The 17,603-nt window shown below is 33.9% G+C and overlaps 1 protein-coding gene and 1 long non-coding RNA gene across 5 annotated transcripts in view; one reads left to right on the top strand and one right to left on the bottom strand.

Annotated features, from left to right (window-relative positions):
- Positions 1–17,603, bottom strand: part of GPR149 (G protein-coupled receptor 149) — a 71,542-nt gene that overhangs the window by 5,110 nt on the left and 48,829 nt on the right. For 2 of the 3 annotated variants that reach the window (XR_003908801.1, XM_029940018.1), the window contains exon 4: positions 2,242–2,340. Coding sequence is in view for 2 of the 3 variants with exons in the window: in XM_029940018.1 (XP_029795878.1) it covers positions 2,242–2,340 (99 nt within the window). In the remaining variant the exon portion in view is untranslated. Of the gene's footprint in view, positions 1–1,472; positions 2,341–17,603 lie in introns of those variants that run through there. The other variant, XM_029940017.1, reaches the window with a different exon arrangement.
- The window catches only part of LOC115292104, a 35,885-nt gene that overhangs the window by 12,056 nt on the left and 6,226 nt on the right, over positions 1–17,603 (top strand). The window lies entirely within an intron of this gene.

Here is a 17,603-nt window from a genome sequence, read left to right as displayed (position 1 = left end):
TATAACAGGCATTTAAAGCCATAAATTTATAATATTTGAACTGGCCATTTGTCATTATGTTAAAATAGCCCTAGTTTTAGGGATATAAAAAGTCTTTTTAAATAAAATATATTTGTATAAATAAATAAAATATATTTTAATGATAATATATTTGAATTTGAATTTATATGTTATACATTATTTGAGGCTTGATTTACAACATTAGTAGTAGCATTACATTTGGTTCACAAATTTAGAAGATGAGATACTGAGAGATTACATGAGAGAGAAAGTCCATTGAGATAATTATTTTGAAAATGACTTCTTGATGGCCAAAAAAACTCTTCCGGAGATGAAATGTCTGAAAGCCCATGGCAAGTAATTTAGAATTCTGATTCAGTATAATAAAATAGAAACCAAAATGAATCAATAAAAAATAATTCACTCAGTCTGTAAATAGTAAATAAGATTATGTGAGTATGATGTGGTGGTGCTGAAAGTTGAATACCATGTAAAATGTCAACTCAATAACTTTGGAAAATAAACATTTAAGTAATACATGTAATGTATGTTTAAAGAAAGATCAGAATAAAGCATTTTTTAAGAAAAAAAATTACTTCATCATTTTTGAAATATACGTTACTAATAATCAGAGAAGGTGATTTCTGCATTTTTGCAATGTAACACATTTTAAAATTAATCTTGAAACCTATATCTTACACTCATGTAATAATATATATTGAATTTGCTTGAGATACACATCTTTGAGAAAAAAACTAAAAAGCACCTAAACTTAGAACAATATTTGTACTAAAATTTTCTATACTTTAAGAATGGCTAAGAAAGTTTGCCAAATCTGCAGCTTTTGAAACACTTTTATTTTTTACTTAGAGGATTTTCCTCTGCTTCACCTAGAAGTTTGTTAATCTAGTTGTGCATATCTCACAGAAGTTAACCTGGCGGTGTTTTCCCCTCAATTTCCATTCAAGTAAACCAATTGTAGAAATGATGGTATGTACATATACAACCTTTTCCAGTAATGTTTTAGTTTTGGACTACTAATTCCACTTGTAACACACAACGTTTTGTTTCAAGGATAGTCTCAATAGAGAAAAGATGAAAGGAAAATACATTTTAGAGAGAAAGGAAGAAAAACAGTAAGCCATTCATATTTTACAGAAATGAAGGAAACCACTATTTGCAGATTATGGACATGTGTGTTTCAAAGTTGGAAGCTAACTAGTTTGCCATTTTGCACGAGAATATATTTTCTAGGCATCAGTGTAAAGCTAAAGCAGTTAACTGTAGTAAGCTTGTTTTCTTAGGCACATGTAGGCAAGTGTCTTCAAATACAGTTCAGAATTTTGCTACATTTCTTCCAGTCCCAAAATATCTTTTTAACTTTCGCAGAAAAAGCTAGTATTATGCATTGAAACATGAGAATGGGAATAATATAGTCGTTGAATTTATACAACTTTCTGTTTACTCTGAAGATGACAAATAGGCAAAAACATTAGTAAATGAGGCTGATATTTGATCTAGAATACAGCTTTAGGAATCAGATAAGAAGCAACCCTTTTACAGGTTTGTGATCTACAGGTAATACATCAAAAGCACTTAACTGTTTACACTACTTCCAGCTCTTCCTCCTAAAAACAGTGAACTACTGAATCTGTTATGCTTATGTAAACCAAAAGGCAATAAAGGAAATCAGATAGCCTCAGAACAAAAGTGTTTAGTAGTTTGAACTTGCAGACCCATTCTTGCCTTTATTACACAAAATGGTCACAAGTTACCCTTGCTTTCTTCCTCTCTTTTTCTGTAAGCTTTATTTAACAACTGAATTTCCTCCTGGTAGCCATCCTTCTCTTGATGCTGCCTTTTACTGTTCTGCCTGTGTGCTTCTACAGTGTCCGGAATGGAGATGTTGATATCACTGTCAGGATTACTTGTAGGTAAAAAGAGAGAGTATGAGGCTGTTTCTCCTAAATCACAGGAAACGAATCTGTTTTCTTTCCGAGAGTAGCGTAGGGATGGAGATCTGACCTGTGTGGAGGACTGGCTGATGTTGCTAATGATTGACACAGTGTCCAAGGCTTCTTCATTATCACAGATTTCAAGAACTTCCAAGTGTATTTTCACACTGGTGTCCGCAAATGTGGAGGGTGAATCTTCTGAGTTTGGTTCATGGCCAACACTTTTGGAGCGATAGACTTCTATTTTCTTAGAGGCTGGAGTTATTTTTTGTCCTTCTGCACTTACCTCATAGGTAGAAAGAGATAGGGTTTTCCCCGTAGGTGCTTGGAGAGACACGGTCCCCTGGAATGCACACAAGGGAATGGCAAGGGCACCACCAGAACGCTGGGAACAAAACCAACATTGTTATTATTAAAAACTAGTTTCTGAAATTATGCCATTTTATTCGTCAAAGTGGTAAAGTTTTTTTCTATTTCAGACCCAATTCCCTAGAAGTCTTGTAGATATGGGATTTAAATTCTTCTATCAAAGCACTATAGTTTAATTTCTCCTAGGTCAAATGTAACATCTAAATGAGGACAGCCAGGAACCTTTCTTTGAAGGGAAAGAATATAATTCCACAGTTTAAGGCAAAATTTGTGTTTTGATGGCATCTCAGTTCCAGGAAAACCAGAACAGTTGATCACCCTATTTGCCATGGGTATTTTATATCCAGACCTAAGTGTGGCTGGTGGAAGCCCAGAACTAAAATTTGCATTCTCTTCTAAGAGAAATTGTTAAGACAGAATGTATCATGAGCTTCATTCAGGTGTCTTCATGCCCAATTCTTTGAATTTAGTTACGGTGAAAAATATAGTGTAGGGTATGTGAGACATGATGCCAGTCTTTTCTAGTTATCCCCTGTGGAGAAGTCTTGAATTCTCTTTAACTGTAATTCCTGGGAACCTAACTTTAGGGCCTTGTACCCTAAAGGGCTGAAAACTTTGAAAACTTACACTGTGAAGTGCAGTTTGCCCTATTGCTGAGGCAAAAGAACTTCATCAACTTCACATGTGTGACTGAAGCAGGAGAAATAGAGGGACAGTATTTAGGTTCATTACTGTACCAAAGCACTATTTGAATGATAGCAACTTTTGGCAAAGGGGAAATGGCTTTATTTTTTATTTATGCATTCATTAAATTGACATTTACCAAGTACCTATTTCAGTAGTCTTCCTGATCCACAGTTTCACTTTTCATAATTTTAGTTACCTGCAGTCAACTGCAGTTTGGAAGCAGATGATACTCTTTCTGCAAGATGGTCAGAAGGTCAGGTGTAGCCTAACACTGTGTCACAATGCTTTCGTCATTCACCTCACTTTATCTCATCATGTAGACATTTTATCATCTCACATCATTACAAAGAGGGAATGAATGAATGAATAAAGTACAATAAGATATTTTGAGAGAGATAGAGCACATTCACATTAACTTTTAATATAATACATTGGTATAGTAGTTCCATTTTATTATTAGTTATTTCTATTCATCTCTTACTCTGCCTAGTTTATAAATTAAACTTTATCATAGATATGTTTGTATAGAAAAAAGCATAATATGCACTGGTTTGGTACTAACAATGATTTCAGACATCCACTGGGGGTCTTTGAATATATTCCTCATGGATAAGGGGGGAGACTGTGCAGATTCTGAACTTGCATTGGGCACATAGATACACTGTCTCTTCATTCAGAGATCTCACAGATAGAGTTGGGTGACAAAAGCATGTAAGAAAGAAGATAAAAATTTAGTTCCAACTCTATTAGTAGAGATAGGAACCAAGTTCTGTGGTGTCCAAGGAATGACCACTTTTGGTAAAGATATTTCATACAGGGGTGGCATTTGAAATTGATCTTAAGAATTAAGAAAACATTTACAGGTTTAAAAGTTTTGCTTTCTGAGTGGTAAGTCAAGAGTGGAAGGGTCAACCTAAAAACTTACTATCCTGAGAAAGAATTTTATCAAAGACAGAAACCTCTATTGTTTTTAAATAAAAATTGACCAAAATATTATTTAACCAGAAAATTTGACTGTCATTTCATAATATGAATTATAAGTACAAGCTTCTTCATTCTGCAAGCTAGTCAGTATGGAAGATGGACTTCCGTACAGTATACTTTATTGCAAGAAGAAAAAACAGCTCCATCTCAGGGCTTAAAAAATTCTTTTCCTTTGACATGGTACACCAAATCAGCCAAGTCCTGTAGCGTATACTAGTTTAAAAAATAAAAATGGGATGTGAAAACTGAGTTATCAGACAGTCCCCAGCAGTACTGGAGTATCTACCTTAAAAGAACCTTCACTAGAGCATCAAGAGGCATAGCCATGTCTTCATCTGTATCGGCTCACATCAGTGATGAACAGTTAATATAAAAGCAATGTGATAAAGAATGTGTTTTTGCATCTGATTTTGCACTTCCACATAACTGTCCTATGCTAACTTCACTTCAAATGAATGAACAGGCTTTACTGAGTTATCAAATGACATCTCAGTAAAATTGGCATTTGAGAATTGCATAGTGCCAGAGTTCAGCTAAAATATGAAGTCTGAGTGTTCTGAAATAGCACACAGTCTTGAGTTATCAAAATTACACTGTGAAACTTTCTTATTCTGAGGGATAGTCTCCATTTGAGAGTCACAGAAGTAAATACACAGAGATAGATTTTATAGAAGCAGATTTACGTGTACATATTTACACTTAACATTTTTTTTAATATTTATTTTGGAGGGGGGAGGTGCAGAGAGAGAGAGAGAGAGAATATAGAATCTGAAGCAGGCTCTATGCTCTGAGCTGTCAGCACAGAGCCTGATGTGGGGCTTGAACTCACCAGCTGTGAGGTCATGACCTAAGCTGAAATTGGATGCTTAACCAACTGAGCCACCCAGATGCCCTATACATCTTTACATTTTTAATCCAAAATTGGCATGTTAATTTCAGCAAAATGGTACTGTCACTTTAAGCTAATTTCGTTTACTGATTATAGAAGTATTTAGTGTATAAATTTGTTTTGGTTTTATATTTGTATGAGAACTATAAGTGTAAGGAATTTTACCAAATATTGTTTGTATGTTTATAAACAAAATCACAAAAATTTGATTTGACAGTAAGACTAATGGAATTTTTTTTTCTTTTAAGAGAGACTCGTCTATTATTTAAGTTAGAAAAACATTGGTCCAGGTGAGGGAAAATGAACACATGAATAAAGGGAGAGGTAATAGGGGTAGAGATTCAGGGAGAGATGTAACAGAATTTGAGTAAAATCAATAGAATTTCCACCTCTTTAGAATATGGAGGGAGGACAAAAATTAAGAGAGATGGGAAGCAAGAGAACACACTAACTGAACCACTATTATGTACTACTACTGGGTTAACTGGTGGGTCTATAAGAATCAAGATGCTGCCATGTCTTAAGAGCTCATAGAATATACATACCAAGCTCATAAACAATCATATTTTCATGTGACTCATTCTACAATAGACCCAGGCTGGAGAATTATAAGAATATGGAATAAGAGCACTTGACCTAGATGGTGTGAGGGAAAAAGAGACCTGGAGAGGGCTCAATTTTTATAGATGAAAAAAAAAAATACTTGATAGCAGTGCTATTCTTTAATAGCATTGTTCTAGTGGTCCTAGAGCAGTGAAGAAAAAGGAAATATAAAGTATAAATATTAAGAAGGGAGAGAGAAAATTATAATTTTCAGGTGAAAATATTGTCTACCTAGAAATTCAAAGGAAGAGATTCTAAAAAAAAACTAATTTGGGAGTTTAGTAAGGTTGCTGAATTATAGGTAAATGTTAAGACAACAATAGCAGTTACCAATCAAAAGATATATTTTAAAAAGATATGATTCAGAATAGTAACAAAAGTATAAAAAATTCACTATAGTGAAAGAAATCTTGAATAAAGAGGAGATAAAAGAAATATTAATTCCATATGGGAAAACTCTATATTATAAATATGGCTATTTTATTTTATCTTATTGATTTAATACATTTTTTGAGAGAGGGAGAAAGAGAGTCCTAAGCAGTCTCCAGGCTTAGCGTGGAGCCTGATGTGGGGCTCAATCTCATGAACGTGAGATCATGACCTGAGCTGAAATTAAGAGTTGGATGCTTAACTTACTGAGCCACTCAGGTGCCCCAGACTTAGTAAAGTTTTAGTAAAAATCTTAGTGGAATACCAATGGAAAATTATTTTGGAACATAAAAAGTTCCTCTAAAGATTTATTTACAAGAATAAATGCTTGTGTATAACCAAGAAATTTTGGAATTTACAAAGCTAATATGAAGCTACAGTAATTAATACAGGTTGTTAATGGCAAGATGCAATAAATTAAGCAGTCAAGAAACCAAATATAGTTTATAACAAAGATGACATTTCAAAATCAGATTCACTTGGGGCGCCTGAGTGGCTCAGTCGCTTAAGTGTCTTACTTGGGCTCAGGCCATGATCTCCCAGTTTGTGGGTTTGAGCCCCGCATCAGGCTCTGTGCTGACAGCTCAGAGGCTGGAGCCTGCTTCGGATTCTGTGTCTCCCTCTCTCTCTCTGCCCCTCCCCTGATCACACTGTCTTTCTCTGTCTCTCAAAAATAAATGCATGTTAAAAAAAATTAAAAACAAAAACTAAGTAAGATTCAATCGACTGTCCATAACAAAATTAAATTAGGTTCCTTTTCATGTTATATGCAAAAATAATTTGAGTATTAATGATTCTTTTAAAATGATGTGTGAAGAAGACCTTTACAAATCTGGAATGAAAAACAGAAATGACAAAGTAAAGGAGGGACAGATTTTATTGCAGAAAAATTGAAAATGTCCATGTAGAAATATATGCCGAAAGCAAAGGTAAAAAACAAATGGCATCCCAGGAGAAAATATTTGGAGCATATAGAAAGTAAAGTTTAATAGTTATAATATAGAGAATTTCTCCAAATCAGCAAGATAAACATTCCAGTAGGAACAAGGAAAAAAAAAAGTGGGCAAAGCAAGGGAAGGAAGAAGTATAAGTGGAAAATAAACATGTGAAAATATTTTCAGTTTCACTGATAATCAAAAAAAATGTAAATCAAAACAATGGGTCATCTTTAGCATCTCAGACTGCCCTCCACCAAAAAAACAAACAAACAAAAAAGAGAGAAGAGAGAAGATGAAGAAATAAAAAGATAGTCTTTAGGGTACTTTTTAATTGTATTTGATTATAAAATAAAAACTGCATATACTTACCAGCAGTCCTATTTCTGTGAGTTTGTTAGTTCCACCACCAAATATCAACACATAATTTTGTTTATTTTAGCAGTGTTGTAAGCCCCCAAGTAGAAATAACCTGAACGTATCAGAAAACTGTCTTGAAAGAAAGAGGTAAAGCTATAAGTTCTCCCTGGGTAATATAATTTCAATACATTTTGAGTGATAATAGCAAGTTGCAAAATAATATGTAAAGGATGACCCAATTTTCTTGTAGAAAAACACCTACCAGAAAACTGCTCAGCAAATTATACATATAAAAGATATGTAGACACAAAGCCCACGTATACATTCTACACACAGAAAAGATTATGAAAAGCTATGCTCCAAACGTTTCCTCTGAGAGTGGATGGGGAAAAGGGCTTCAACTTTTATCTTTTATATATCTAAATTATTTGATGATGGTGATAATGATGATGATGTTGATTTTGCTTATGGAAGTTTACGAGGTAATAGAGGAGGTAGAGAATGCACACTATTATTAGAAGGGCAAGCAGGATGTAGGGGTAGGGTAGTGAGTATGGGTTGCCTATCATGGTAGTCAGCTCAGAGTTCAGTTTGGTAGTCAATTTGGAATGCACACAGCATTTAGGGTTTGTGCTATATTGGAGGTTTGTTTGTGCTGCCTTTGGGGTTTGCAAATCAATACTCTGGTTTTGGAGTTTGTGCTATTTTTAGATTAGAAGAAAGAATACAAAGTCGGTGTAGGGCATTGTTTCCAAATTTTACCCTGATGATTTGATTGATTAGAATGAGAATCCTAAGTGGGGTATAGTTTATTTTCTGTTAACATTTTTTGAGGAGTAGCAACTAGAACTTATGACAAGAACACTATTTTAAATGATCAGACAGGAAAAGGAACATTTGATCCTACACAGACAAAATAAAGTGACCATGGTCTGTAATGAGTTAGATTCTCCTTGCTAATTTTATTGTAAAAATTATTATAAACATCTGAGCCCAACAAGATGCCAGTGTAAGCATTTGAAATATTTTAAATAGTTAAATAATGAATCCTATGTCAGAAAAATAAAGTACTATAGAATTTGAGTCACAAACCGCAATGTCACCCACAGATTTGTATCCATTCGGGAAGTTCAAGAATAATTTTGAAATGAGACTACAAGTAAAAAACATTAAATCTTAAGTAAAAATTAACATTAATTTTGAGTAGATAAAAACACACACAAAAACCTGTTACTATTGGTATAATTTATCTTCATTTTTGTACCGGGTTGACTAGTGTGTCCCCTCCAAAATTCATATCCACCTGTACCTGTGAATATGATGTTATTTGGAAATGGAGTCTTTGCAAATCTAATAAAATTAAAATGAGGTCATAATGTATATGGGCGGCCTCTAATCTACCAACTGGTTTCCTTAGTTTAATAATTTGTTACAGTTGCCCTAGGAAATTAATACACTGTTTTATGCAAATAGGTAAAAAATATGTATGTAATGAAATATTTGTAAAATTCTACAACTGCCCATTTTCTTCTGGAGATTGGAACTGCATGACATTTTTGTCAAATCCACATATAATTTAATCTCTTTCAGGGAAAGGACTATTTCCTCGTTGATGTTTATTTTCTCTACCATTTCTATCAGTGCCTAACACATGGTGGGCCCTCAAAAAATATTTATTGAATGAATAAATGTGTGCATGAATGAATGAATCTACAACATTGACTTTGTAGGTTTTTAGATTCCATATTTTAACTTTCTAAAGCAGAAAAAATAAGATCATCTTTTAAAAGTATTGGTGTCTAAAATTTGTTTTTTATACTTAACAGCTCTAAATAATAAATGATGATAGTTACAAATGCATCAGAAGGTCATGGTAGAACATATTCTTTTTTTAAAAAAAAATAGAATATTATGGGACTGAATTTATGTGAACATTTACTGCATGATAAAAAAATGATAGATTCAGGGTACATAAACCTAGTCATTTCATAGTCTCTGCTTTTTTCCATTTAAAAGTCTATGAATTAGCATATGCTGTCAGAAATAATGGTAATCCATTATTGCTGTACTTGTGAGCGTAGGTGGCTTTTTATTTGGAAATGAAAAGCAGTCTCTAAACCTCACAAATGCTTCAGTAGGAGAGAGCATGCCATGTAAACACATTAGCACAAATACTCTGCTGCGATAATTGATTCAGACTTACTGACCTTGGGCATATTGAACTTTTTATTTTTTCACTATAAGCCTTGAGGTGAATTCAGGGTGAAATTACAATATGAAAGTGTTACTTGAAATTTCTCTCCTAACAAGGTGAAGTATTGTGTTGATTATCTGACTCACTTAACTTAAGACATAGCATGTAAAATCATTTTACTTACCCAAAACCACAGAGTTCTGACTTCTCATTTTATAATTGAGAAGTGACAGCAAGGGAAGCCACTTTTCCAGAGTCACACAAGTAATGTAACAGGAGTGGCACCAGGACTCAGGTGTTTTAATGTCTAGTTAAATGTTTTTTTCCAATGTACCATGTTGTCACTTGAAAAGAAATCTGCTTTAGGCAGGGGTAGATCATGGACTTTCTGCCCTGGAAGCTAGAATTGTATCACTAACTCATGAATAATCTCAGTGACTGATAATTTTAACATAAATTAATATCATATAGATGATTTTTAGATTATTTAGGTGACCTTTAGGCATCTAAAAGTACAGATATTTGAAGAATTAAGTCAATCAGACTATCCACGATGGTTTGAAAAAGAGATAAAGACACTAAAATCAAAAACAGCAGAGCAAGTAAGACCTTTGTGAGAAAAACAATAAGCTAGAGTTTTAATAATTTGCTTTTTGAATTTCATTTAAAACTGTTTGACTGCAATATTTTCATATATTCAACTTCTATAATATTAATGGTGTTCTGGCGCCTGGGTGGCTCAGTCAGTTAAGCATCCGACTTCAGCTCAGGTCATGATCTCGCAGTTCGTGGGTTCAGGCCCCCTCATCAGACTCTGTGCTGACAGCTAGCTCAGAGCCTGGAGCCTGCTTCAGATTCTGTGTCTCCCTTCTCTGTCTCCCTCTCTCTCTGACCCTCCCCTGCTCACGCTCTCTCTGTCTCTCAAAAATAAATAAAAAACATTAAAAAATTTTAAAAAAGTACTTGTGTCATCTTGCCACCTTCATTTAAATGTTTAGTATACCAGAATAAAGAAGACACATGAGTTACTCAAGGAAAAGAGAGTAAGAACAAGAAAATAAGGGCCTTCATAAAGGGGTATTTGAACACATTTCCCATTTGATCCTCACAGAACTTCAAACTATAAATTTATCTTTTTTTTAAATGATGAAAAGTTTCACAACTGAGTAATAGAGACACTGTCATTCCAATTTTATAGTTAACATAATTGAGTCATGGGGATAAAAGTAAATGGTCAAATCCAAATCCAGGATTATCTGTCTTAGTCATTCTGCTACTTCAAGGCATAATGTTTGTGATGAAATATGAATAATACCTCATTCTCCTAATCCAGCTAGAACCCACCATGTCCTGTGGGAACAAGGGAGAGGTGGGATTAATTCATACATGTTAGGAAGTGAAAGAAATATTTAGAAAAAATAATTGAGAAAATGGTTTCTAAATAGGGTCCCAAAAAATATTATCAGTAGGCAAAGTGTAGGAAAAATGTATTCCAGGATGAGGGAATAGTGAGAACAAAGGCAAATGGAATGTGGGGAGCAAAGTGTAGGAAAAATGTATTCCAGGATGAGGGAATAGTGAGAACAAAGGCAAATGGAATGTGGGGGGGAATAACATAGTGTACAGGGAAGTGAGACCAGAAACAGAGGTCAGGCTCAGGTCGAAGAGCCCCATAATCCACAATAATGAGTTTTGACTGTATCCCAGAAGCAAGCAGGGAGACCACTGATTTTATTTTCACATTTAAGGAAAGGAAAGAAACTAAAATATATGGAATGTCTACTATGTGCAGGCAGTATGCTTGGTACTTGTGAAGTGTAATTTAATACAATAATATGTAAGGGAGATAACATTATTTTCATTTTACAGGTAAGTAAATTGAGGTATGGAGGGGTTAATCAACTTGCTTAAGTCATATACAAAGTTAAGTGTTGAACTGTGATCTAGACTCTGCTCAGATTCCAAATGTTTTCCACGATGCCACTTAAAGTATAAGAAGATAATGGGGGACCCTATGAAAGATGTATTGGAGGAGGTAGAACATGGTGTCAGGGAGACCAGTTAGCAGGGTTTTGAAATCATTATGTGCAAAAGGGAAGGGAATCTGAGCTTCAGCACTGGTAGCAGAAATGGCAAATGTAGGATGGATTCTTGTGGAATTATAGAGGCAAACCTTGAGAGTTTTGGTGAATTACTGCTGTGGAGTCACATACACCTGCTGTAGAACTCAGTTGAATCACTATTGCTCTAATCCTTACCACTGCAGGTCTCTGTTACTCATTTCCAAAATATGAAGAATAAATAAGTTAATGGATGTAAAATGGTTAGCTGAGTGTCTCACACAAAGTACGAGCTCTGTAAGTGCTAGCTATTAGGTATTATTAGGAGGTAAGAGAAATGAATCCATGACATTTTTCAAATTTCTAGTCCTAATCTAGTACCAGTAATTGAGATAAGGAGCTTAGGAGGATGTAGATAATATAATACTACTTTTGCAATCTTTATCTCCTAATCAGGCAGCATATTATTCTGCCGTATTTTATTCTCATGGTCTAAATATGCCAAGTAAAAGTCAGAAATTACCAGGATGGATTAAAAATATGACAGCTATATACTGTCTACAAAAAACTCATTTCAAATATAATACTATAGGAAGGTTAAAAGTTGAAAAGTGGAAAAAGATACAGCATGCAGATATCAATCAAAGAAAAACAAAACTGGCTATATTAATATCATATAAATAGACTTGAGAGCAAAGAAAAATTACTAGAGACGGGGGATTATTATTATAAAAAGATCAATCTACTGAGAAGATATAGCCGTCCTAACTGTGTGTACACCAAACAACAGAGTTGTATGATATGTAAAGCAAACTGATAGAACTGAAAGGAAAGATAGTCAAGTTCACAATTACAGCGGGAGACTTCACTACCTTTCTCTCAATAATTAATAGAATAACTAAACAGAACTTTGGCAAACATATAAAATAATACCATCAACTATAACATGATCTAATCAACATTTATAGAAATCTTTATAGAAAAAACTTTTATTTATAGAAAACTATCCAATGAGAGCACAATACATATTATTTTCAAGTGCCTAAGGAACATATACCAAGACTGATCACATCTGGGACATAAAGTAAATCTCAATAAATTTGAAAGAATTAAAATTGTATTCTCCAGCCACAATGGATTCAAGTTAAAAATAAATAATAGAAATATAACAGGAAACTCTCCAAACTTCTGGAAACTAAAAGCACTTCTAAATAATCCATGAGTCAGAAAGTCAGTCATAAGGGAAATTAAAAAAATACATTGAACTGAATGAAAATGAAAATATAACATATTAAAATATGTGAAATATAGCTAAAGCCATGCTGAAAGGGAATTTTAAGGCACTAAATGCATACATTAGATAAGAGGAACAGTCTCAAGTCAATAATGTAAGCTCCCACCTCTGTAATCCCAGGAATGCCTGGGTGGCTCAATTGGTTAAGCATCCAACTTTGGCTCAGGTCATGATTTCATGGTTCACATGATCAGGCCCCACGTTGGGCTCTGTGCTGACAGCTCAGAGCCTGGAGCATGTTTCAGATTCTGTGTCTCCTCTCTCTGCCCCTCCCTCGCTCGCTCTCTCTCCCTCAAAAATAAACATTAAAAAAGTTTTAAAAAATGAATAAACATGAAAAAAATATAAATCTATGAAAAGAAGAATAAAATAAAATTCAAGCAAGAATAAGGGAAGGAATCCTAAAGATGAGAGCTGAAATCAATGAAATTGAAACAAAACAATAGAGAAATTTAGTGAAACAAAGAATTGGTTTTTTGAACGGTTCAATAAAATTGACAAACCTCTAGCAACACTGACAAAGACTAAAAAAAGACACAAATTGCCAATATTAGGAATGAAATAGGACATCACCACAGACTGTGTAGAGGTTAAGGGGATACCACAAACAACTTTGTACATTTAAATTTGACAACTTAGAAGAAATGGACTCATTTCTTGTAAAAGGCAAATCATAACAATGGACCCAATATGAAATAGATAATTTGAATAGCACAATTTGGATAACTATTAGGGTAATCAAACCCATAATTTTAAAACTCCCAAAAAGAAATCACCAGGCCCAGGTGATTTCACTGGGGAAATCTGCCAAACCTCTAAAGATAATTAAATAAATTCTACATAATATCTTCCTGAAGATAAAAGAAAGAGCACTTCTCAATTCATTTTACGAAGCTACTTTTGCCCTGTTATTAAAACTAGATAGACAGTACCAAAAAAAAAAAAAACCCCGAAAAGAAAACAAAGAAAAACAAAAAATCCTACAGGTCTATATTACTCATAGAATAGACCTAGATATATGCATAGTATAGATGCAAATATCCTTAACAAATATTAGCAAAGGAATTGTATTTCATGATTCAGTGGCATTTATTATAGAACTGCAAGGCTAATTTCAGTATTCAAAAATAAGCTGATGTCATCTACCATATCAATAGGCTAAAGAAGAAAAATCTCATGATTATATCACTTGATATGGAAAGGCATTTTAATAAAATTCAACATTATTCATGATAAAATAGGAATAGAGAGTAAATTTCTCACTTTGATAAACAGCATGTATAAAAATCCTATAACTAACATTATATTTAATGCTGAGAGACTGTCTTTATTTAAAGATCAGGAAAAAGGCTAGGATGTCAGTTCTTAACCATTCCTAGTCAACATAGTGCTGGAACTTCTAGCCAGTGCAGTAGTCAAGAAAAGAAAATCAAAAGTAGACCAGAAAGGAAGAACTAAAACTATTTAGAAATTCTCGAAGAATCTACAAAAACTCCTAGAACTAACAAATGAGCTAATCAAGGTTACCCGCAAGTTAAACATATGAAATTAGGGGCCCCTGCGTGGCTCAGTTGTTAGGTATCCAACTTCAGCTCTGGTCATGATCTCGCATTTTGTGAGTTAGAGCCTCGTGTTGGGCTCTGTGCTGACATCTTAAAGCCTGAGCCTGCTTTGGATTCTGTGTCTCCCTTTCTCTCTGTTCCTCCCCTGCTCACACTCTGTCTCTCTCTCTTTCTCAAAAATAAATAAAGATTAAAAAAATTTAAATATACCAAATCATTTTTATTTCAATATAATAGCAGTGATCATATAGACATCAAAATAAAAAAAACACAGTATCATTTACAATTGCTCAAAAAAAGTGAAATATTTGGGTGTTTGTATAGCAAACCCAGCATAAGACTTATTTGTCTATAACTACATGACCTATAGAAGAAATTAAAAATCTAAATAGTTGGAGAGTCATGTTGTGTACATGGACTAGAATAATTGACATGGTAAAGATGTCAGTTCTCCCCAAACTGATGTACAGGTTTAATGTAATTCCTATTAAAATCCCATCAAGATTTTTTTTGCAGCTCGATACATGATTATTCAAAAATATGGAAAGGCAAATACAGCTACAATAATCGACAGTGCTGTTGGTGGAGAAACAAACATATAGATCAATGATAGAACTCAGAAGTAGAAGACCAACACAAATTGCCCAACTGCTTTTAGACAAATGTACAAAAACAATTCAATAGAGGAAAGACAGCCTTTTCAGCAAATGCTGGAACAATTGGACATCCATAGACAAAAAAAAAAAAAACCCTAGAACTAAGTTTCATACTTAATTCAAAAATTAATTCAAAATGGGTCACAGTCTTAAATGTAAAACTATAAAACTCTTGGAGCACCTGAGTGGCTCAGTCAGGTGAGCATCTGACTTCATTTCTGCCCAGGTCATGATCCCAGGGTCATGATCCCATGGTCATGGGATCAAGCCCCATATGGGGCTTCACACAAAACATGAAGCCTGCTTAAGACTTTCTCTCTTTCTCTCTCTCCCTCTGCCCCTCTCCCCTGCTCTTACCCTCTCTCTTTAAAAACAAAACAAAACTATAAAACTTATTTAAAACACAGGAGAAAATTTTTGAGATCTAAGACTAAGCAAGAGTCCTTAGACTTGGTACCAAAAGCATGATCCATAAAAGGAAAATTGATAAATTAGACTTGATCAAAATTAAAAAACTTTTTTCTCTGTGCAAATGCAGATTCAGACACAGCAGGTCTATGGTCGTTTGTGGTTCTGCACTTACTGGAAGCTTTCAGATGGTGCCAAGGCTGCTGGTCCATGGACTACACTTTTTGAGTAGCAGAGGACATGCAACCTATAGGATTTCTTACAATTCTGAAATTACATGCCTTCATTGGCAACTAGATTTTGTCATTTTATCATGTTAGCAATTTGGAGAACTTGAGAGAATTCAGTTTCCGTTAAAGGAATAACAAACCACTCCTTTCACAGAGCTGACTTTATAGCTGAATAGGATGAAAAACAAAATCTTAGTGTTTTGAATGCCTTTAATATACCCTAATGCCTTAATCAAATGACACTTATTTCAATTAGTGAGCCATTCTGATGAAAAATGATAAAGTTTTAGCATCAAATTTCATTTTACATTAATCTTATGGCCAAAACTTAAGCTTCTGAAATGAATATATCATTGCATTTAAGTTACTTTATTTATTTATGAAAATTTGTATTCTCATATTTTCAATTCATAATTTTTGGCTTTATCTGAGCCCATGAGCATAACCATCATTGGCTACAAGAAATACTGTGAGAATTTTGAATTTAAATGTGTTGTTGCTCTTTGGATTATTGAATAAATTTTTCTATTCTCTGGGCTAAAAACAATCTCTTGTCTTATCTCTCTTAATGACATTTCAGCTCAGATGTGATATGTCCAATTTTATTTCCAGTGTTTTCAACTCTTTCTGTTTTTCTAACAAAATAAAGAGTATGACTTGAAAGGAAGCACATATTAATTCTATTTAGAAAAGAAATAAGATTTTACCAGGAATAAGTGAATCCTACTAAATGAAATAGTTTGTCTTAATGACATGCATTCTTTCAATTGGGAGCTGTGTCAGAAGTATTGTACCAAAAATGATTGCATGAAAAAAAAATTTCTCAAACTTCATTGTCCAGAGGAAAGAAGATACATATTTTCATTTTTTTTTAGTTTACTAATTATTTTTGAGAGAGAGACAGCATGAGCAGGGGGAAAGGCAGAGAGAGAGAGAGAGAGAGAGAGAGAGAGAGAGGGAGAGAGAATAAATTCCTTGCAGGAACCACACTGACAGCACAGAGCCTGATGAGGGCTCAAACCCATGAAACCATGAGATCATGATTCAAGCCATTTAACTGACTGAGGTACCCATATGTCCCTATATGTCCATTTTAAAGTTTCAAAGGAAAAATACAGTGTTTTTGGTAAGATTACTATACTCTATAAAATGTGTTGAAATCCATGTTGATGGTATTTGGAAGAAACATAGAAGACAAAAATGTTTATCAGCATAATATAGTAAAAAGGCCAAACCAAAAAAACAAATCTGCAGAGACAAACAGATTACAGGTATCGTGGGAGAGAGAATGGTGATAGATGTTGTGTAATTGGGCACGTGGGGTCTAATTGATGTGATGAAAATACTCTAAAATTGATTGATGGTGATTACACAGCTTGGTACATTTACTAGAGATCATTCAGTTGTACACTTGAAATGGGAGAATGATAAATATCTCTCAATAAAGGTTTTTTAAAAAGAGCATTTGCCTGATATTCAGGACACCCTGAAATGCAGCACTTGTTCTGCTACTAAATAAATAGCTGTGTGACCCTAGACAAATAGCATACTCACTATAGGGCTTTATTTCATTATCTGTGTAGAAAGGTAGGTGGGCAGATGAACACCCAAGTACCTCTAGTCTTTTCACTTTTCAATATTCTCTGACTCTGTTTTGGCAAAGTTAACCTCAAGGAAGGCACTTTGTTTCTTGAAAAATATCTAAGTAGCGATGTTCTTCTGAAAGAAATCAAAATCACAAAATTTACTTTAAAAGCTTGCCAAAAGAAATTATATATCTAAGCCCCTTAAAAGATCTTTCTTTTTTAAATCAATAATGTACTATTTCTGATGGAATATTTTCTGTGCTTTCAAAATAGATGAAATCTAAGCCACCATGCAGTCTGTATAATGAAAATATCTGTTGTAAGGAGATCAAATAAGAAAGAAAGTGAAGTAGTTTATATACCAATGTTTAGAAAGAAACCTATAAGGAGAGTTTAATGATG

This window comes from Suricata suricatta, chromosome 5 (assembly GCF_006229205.1).
Source record: "Suricata suricatta isolate VVHF042 chromosome 5, meerkat_22Aug2017_6uvM2_HiC, whole genome shotgun sequence".
NCBI classification, from domain to species: Eukaryota; Metazoa; Chordata; class Mammalia; order Carnivora; family Herpestidae; genus Suricata; species Suricata suricatta.
Note: the sequence above shows the minus strand (reverse complement) of the source record. Positions and strands in the feature narration are given on the sequence as shown.